This window comes from Crocuta crocuta, unplaced genomic scaffold, assembly GCF_008692635.1.
Source record: "Crocuta crocuta isolate KB4526 unplaced genomic scaffold, BGI_CrCroc_1.0 scaffold140, whole genome shotgun sequence".
In the NCBI taxonomy this organism is placed as follows: Eukaryota; Metazoa; Chordata; class Mammalia; order Carnivora; family Hyaenidae; genus Crocuta; species Crocuta crocuta.
Window position 1 is genome coordinate 5,245,788 of NW_027527775.1, and position 6,055 is coordinate 5,251,842.

General features: G+C 35.6%; 1 protein-coding gene across 1 annotated transcript in view; it reads left to right on the forward strand.

Moving 5' to 3' along the window:
* Positions 1–4,680: 4,680 nt before the first annotated feature.
* SGCZ (sarcoglycan zeta) overlaps positions 4,681–6,055 on the forward strand; it is a 461,792-nt gene continuing 460,417 nt past the window's right edge. Inside the window, exon 1 of the mRNA XM_077772719.1 lies at positions 4,681–4,875. Coding sequence (XP_077628845.1) covers positions 4,681–4,875 — 195 coding nt within the window. The remainder of the gene's footprint in view (positions 4,876–6,055) is intronic.

Here is a 6,055-nt window from a genome sequence, read left to right on the forward strand (position 1 = left end):
AAGAACATTGCTTTACTATGAGATGAAAAGCAATGCTGAGCTAAGTAGTCACAGCATTTGTGCCTTTTCCCAGATGAGCTGTAAGAGGAACAGTCCTTACCGGCCAGTCAGGCATAGCCAGGCTTCTGCTCTCTCCAGCTCTCTTCCGACATCTATGTGCTTCCTTTTCTTAGGCCCTTTCTTAGTCTTCCCTTCAGTGGTGGTGATCCCGAGAGTTCCTTTCATCTTCTTCTTATAATACACTTTCTATTTGGTAGTCATAACTGTTGTTAGAAATATAAACTCTCCACTGCAATCCTTACGAAAGTAACCTCCGCTGGTGTGCTGTCACCTGTTATAACACATAGTACAGAGCAGTTAATATGTTGTGTATCTCTGCTCTAAATAGGAATCTCAGTAAGGACTAAAGATTTTGGCTAGTTTCAAGGAATCATGAATTATTAACCTTAATAAAAACGACAGTAAGCAAACAAGTAATTCTTTATATCATGAAATACTTTGCTCTTGGTTATCTAGTATTAGCATTTCTAATTCATTTAAAATTCTGCTAAAGGTATAAAAGGATGTTTACTAGATGAAGCATAATACTCTTCATTAAAAAATAAAGCAAAATATTTAACACTCAATATTTTTCAATATAATTTCAAAATAATTTCAAGTTACAGCTCTAAAATTAAAACACATTTGGGAAAAACCAACAAAATGTTTGGATATTAGCATTTATCAATATACAGTTCCACATTTTACTTAGCGTAGGATTGGTTCAATGAACACTATAACTTATACTCTTATGTTACATGTTTTATATAACATATATGGGTATCCCTCAGATATGTTGCAGGTGCCATTCCAGACCATAACAATAAAGCAAATATTTTGATAAAGGGAATCAACTAAAGTTTTTGGTTTCCCAATGCATATAAAAGTTATGCTTATACTACTATACTGTAGTCTATTAAGTGTGCATTAACATTACATCTAAGAGAACAAGGTACATACCTCAATGAAAAAATACTTTACTGCTAAAACATGTTAAACATCATCTGAGCTTACACTGAGTTGTGATCTTTTTGCTGGTGAAGGGTCTTAGAGGTTGATCGCAGCTCACTGCTTCTGGTGGTTGTTGCTGAAGGAAAGAGTAGCTGTGACAATTTCTTAACACTAGGCAATGCTGAATATTGTTGCATCAGTTGACTCTTCCTTTCACAAATGATTTCTCTGTAGCATGCAGTGTTATTTGATGGCACTTTACCTACACTAAAACTTCTTTCACAATTGGAGTCGATCTGGGACGCCTGGGTGGCTTAGTCGGTTAAGCGTCCGACGTTCACTTAGGTCATGGTCTCGCGGTTCGTGGGTTCGAGCCCCGCGTCGGGTTCTGTGCTGACTGCCAGCTCAGAGCCTGGAGCCTGTTTCAGAGTCTGTGACTCCCTCTCTCTGACCCTCCCTTGCTCACGCTGTCTCTCTCTCTCTCCTAGAAATAAACAAAACATTAAAAAAAAAAAACAATTGAAGTCGATCCTCACAAACCCTGGTACTGCTCTATCAACTAAGTTTCTGGAATATTCTCACTTTTTTTTTTTTGTCATTTCAAGAATCTTCACAGCATCTTCACCAGTAATAGATTCCATCTCAATAAACCACTTTCTTTGTCCATCCATAAACATGAGAAGCAACCCCTCATTTGTTCAAGTTTGATCATGAGGTTGCAGCAATTCAGTCCCTGAACAAATCTCCCTTCACTTGCTTTTCCTACCACCTCGGCAGTTTTTTCCTCTGCTGCAGTCTGGAACTTCTCAAAGTCATCCAGGAGAGTTGGAAGTCACTTCTTCCAAGCTCCTGTTTGTGTTATTTTGACCTCTTCTCATGAATCATGAATGTTCTTTATGGCATTTAGAATAGTGAATCCTTTCTGGGTTTTCAATTTATTTTGCCCAGAACTATCAGAAGAATCACTATCTACGGCACCTAGCCTTAAGAAATGTATTTCTACTTGGAAGTCAGAATTACTCATTGATCCATGGACTGCAGAATGGATCAGGCATGAAAACAACATTAATCTGGTTGTACACATCTTCATCAGAGCACTTGGATGACCACGTGTATTGGCAGTGAGTAGTAATATTTGGAAAATAATCTTTCCATAAGCAATAGTTCTCAACAGTAGACTTAAAATAGTCCCTAAACCATGTTGTAAACAGATATGCCATCATCCAGGCTTTATTGTTCAATTTGTAGAGCATTTGCAGAGTGGATTTAACATAATTCTTTAGGGCCCTATGACTTTTGGAATGGTAAATGACCATTGATTTCAACTTGAAGTCATCAGCTGCATTAATCCCTAACGGGATGGTCCTTTGAAGCTTTTGAAGCCCGTCTTTGACTTCTCCTCTTTAGATATGAGGAGAATCACTCTTTAGAGTGATTTTAGATATGAATCACTTAAAATCACTATAAATCACTTTAGATATGAAAGTCCTAGATAGTATCTTCTTCCAATAGAAGCCTATTCCATCTACATTGAAAATCTTTAGTTGAGTGTAGTTTTATGAATTATCTTAGGCCTGGATAACTTGCCACAGCTTCTACATCAGACGTGGCTGTTCACCTTACAGACTTTTGTGTTGGGAAATGGCTTTTTATTTACATCTCTTGACCTAACTTCTGCTAGCTCCAGCTTTTCTTCTCCAGCTTTCTCACTTGTCTCAACTCTCATAGAACTGAAGAGAGTTAGGGCATTGCTCTGGATTAGGCATTGGCTTAAAGGAATGTTGTGGCTGGTTTGATTTTTTTTTTTTTAATCCAGATCACTAAGACTTTCACCATTATCAATAAGAAGGCTGTTTCACTTTCTTATCCCTTGTGTGTTTGCGAGAGTAGCACTTTACATTTCCCTCAAGAACTATTTCTTTGTATTCACATCTTGGCTAATTGGCCCAAGAAAACAAGGCTTTGTCACTAAACTTAATCATTTCTAGCTTTTGATTTAAAGTGAGACATGCAACTCTTCCTTTCATTTGAACACTTAGAGGCCATTGCAGGGTTTTTTGTTCATTTGCTAAGTTTGTATTTCAATTCCAGTTAGTTAACAAATGCAGCATCAGTTTCAGGTATATAATACAGTGACTCAACACTTCCATACAATATCTGGTGTTCATCACACCAAGTCATTGTAGGGTTTTTTAATTGGCCTAATTTCAGTATTGTTGTGTCTCGGGTAAAACGCAGGTCTGAAGAGGAGAGAGAGAGGGAATGGCCACTTGGTGCAACAGTCAGAAATATGCAATTATCAATTAAGCCATCATCTTATATGGGTGTGGTTCATGGTACCAAAATAATTGTTAATAACATCAAAGATCACTGGTCACAGATCACTATAGCACATATAATTGTAATGAACGTTTGAAATATTGGGATAATTACTAAAATGTGAAATACAGATTCAAAATGAACAAATGCTGTTTGAAAAAGTACCAGTTGACTTGCTTACTCCAGGGATGCCATAAATCTTCAATTTGTGAATAACACAGAATCTGCAAAGCACCATACAATGAAGCCCCTTGCATTGTGATATACCTGTATTTTATGTTACTTGACAGGTAATTGTAATTCTTCACCGATGTTGTTTTTATTTTGGTATATTTATTCAGCATTATTTCCATTGTATTAATTGTTTAATGGGCATGCACAATAAGAGAAATCTGATGAAACCTAAAAACACTAACCTAAGAAAACTTACTGCTTTGGAGAAAATTATATATTTTATAGAAATTATGTTTTTTATCCTTCAGGTAATAAATATGTTATTCTAAAAATTGTATACCTAGTACATGTTCTTTGACTTTTCTTAACCATACTTCTTGGTTGTGTGAGGCAGAAAATAACATACTAACTTTATGAAAGCATTAACTTTGAACCTAGATTTATACATGATCAAGGAATACCATCTCCTCTTTCCCAAAATGGACTTCTGCATATATCAATATGTTATATAATATTATATAATAGTATAGTACAGTATAATGTTTTGTGTTTTTTACAGATCAATTTTATTTCCAGAACTCACTGAATACATCTAAACTAAATAACCAATAACATCCTAAGTAAAAGCATTAACCAAATAGCAAATCTATATAATTCTAAATGAAAGTGTATTTTCTTCCCATACGTTCTTTCAAATGACTTACCTTTTATTAAAACATATACACTGAGCCACTGATATCCTGTATTTTTAGATAAAGGTGTAGAAATGTCTTGAGATCCAGTTGGTCTCTGTCCGCACCAAAAAACAGGTGACACTTATTCCAAGAGTAAATAGGATGTGGATCGAATTTTAAGTCGTAGACACCTGGGGGTAGAGCTGCGCCGTCATCAGACGCTCTCGAGAGGAAAAGTTCTTAGAATTGGGCAAATATAACTGAAAATAATATACATCTTAGAAATACCACAGTTAGGTGAACAGCTCTAAAACTCAGCATCGATGATGTGATAGGAGGCATTTTGTAAGATTTTAATTGAATTATTTAATTTTAATTACACAACAATAGTTCTTTGAAAACTTGACTACCCATTTGTAGGTATGTTATGTCTTTTGATTTAAATTAAAAAAATAAAACATTGGTTTTAGTTTTGAATGCTTCTTTTCTTTCTTTCTTTCTTTTCCTTTCCTTTTTTTTTCAGATGACCCGAGAACAATACATACTAGCAACACAACAAAACAACCTACCGAGGGCCGAGAATGCACAACTTTACCCAGTGGGGATTTATGGATGGCGAAAGAGGTGCTTATACTTCTTTGTCCTTCTGCTGTTGGTTACCATGATAGTTAACTTAGCCATGACAATATGGATATTGAAAGTGATGAATTTCACCGTGGTAAGTACAACCGTGATTTTATACTTACTGCTCTTGGTTCAAAGATGATACAGCAGTGTTCTTTTTATGTTTTAATCATAATTTATTTATCTTAATCTTTACAAGTATGTGTCTTGAAATTCCAAAGAGTGTCATGTATTATTTTAAGACTGCATTCAGTATGTATTCATGACACATGTATGATATTACTACCTGCCATTTAAGTATGGGAATTTGAGATCATGAGATAGCACAAGACATAGATTCATTAGCAAGTTAGAAAACTTTTAACCTATAACCTTGAACTATTGCTTACTCAGCCTGGTAATGTAGGAAATTAGTTGTTTTTTAGGGATGATATTTCATATTAAAATTAATAGTAGATATCACAAGTACCTTTAAAATACTTTGCATGAAGTATTTACCTCCCTCTCTAAACTCTCTGTATAACATACTGCATGATCAAATATAAACCCTGGAATTTCTCCTAGCCACATGGACAATATCTATTATTGTCAACAAATGGTGATCTCATTTTTTGGAGCACAGCCATCGTAAATATAAAACCAGAAATTAAAGCACTCTTTCATGAAAAGTAATACTATAAAATAATTGTGTAACTCGTTGATGAATTTTGCTTTAATTTATTGAATATGTACCAGAAGCCTATGAGCATGACTTATCTCAGAAAAACTAGCTGCTTCAGCAAAATCTAGTTTAGCTCACTTTATATTTTCTGGCTAAATTCTTACATTTCTTGACTCTGCCTTTAAAGCTTTCTGCCTTTGCTTAAAGACTTCAGATGTCTTCCCATTTAAGCAGGTATCTTACACTTGCTGACCAGACTGCTATTATTCTTTAGAACTCTGCATCCTCAGGGGCAAGCATACAGCTGACTTTAACTTCACTGATCTGTGTTTTCTGGGCTGGTCNTTTAGCAAGAATAGTTTCTTTCTGAATTCACTAACATGGAATTCTAACTTGAAACAGAATCTCAAAAGGGAAAATGAGCCCAGCATCTGTCCATAGCATAGGACACTGCTGTCGTGCGCAAGGACCCTGGGAAAGCAGGTGGCCTAACCTTCCGGAGAGGAAAAACTATAATGGTGCAAATCATGACAGAAGAGCATATGCTCACGGAGAAAAATAAGCTGAGCAAGGGTTCCATTTCTCTGATACAGAGCAAAATTTGAAGGGTACT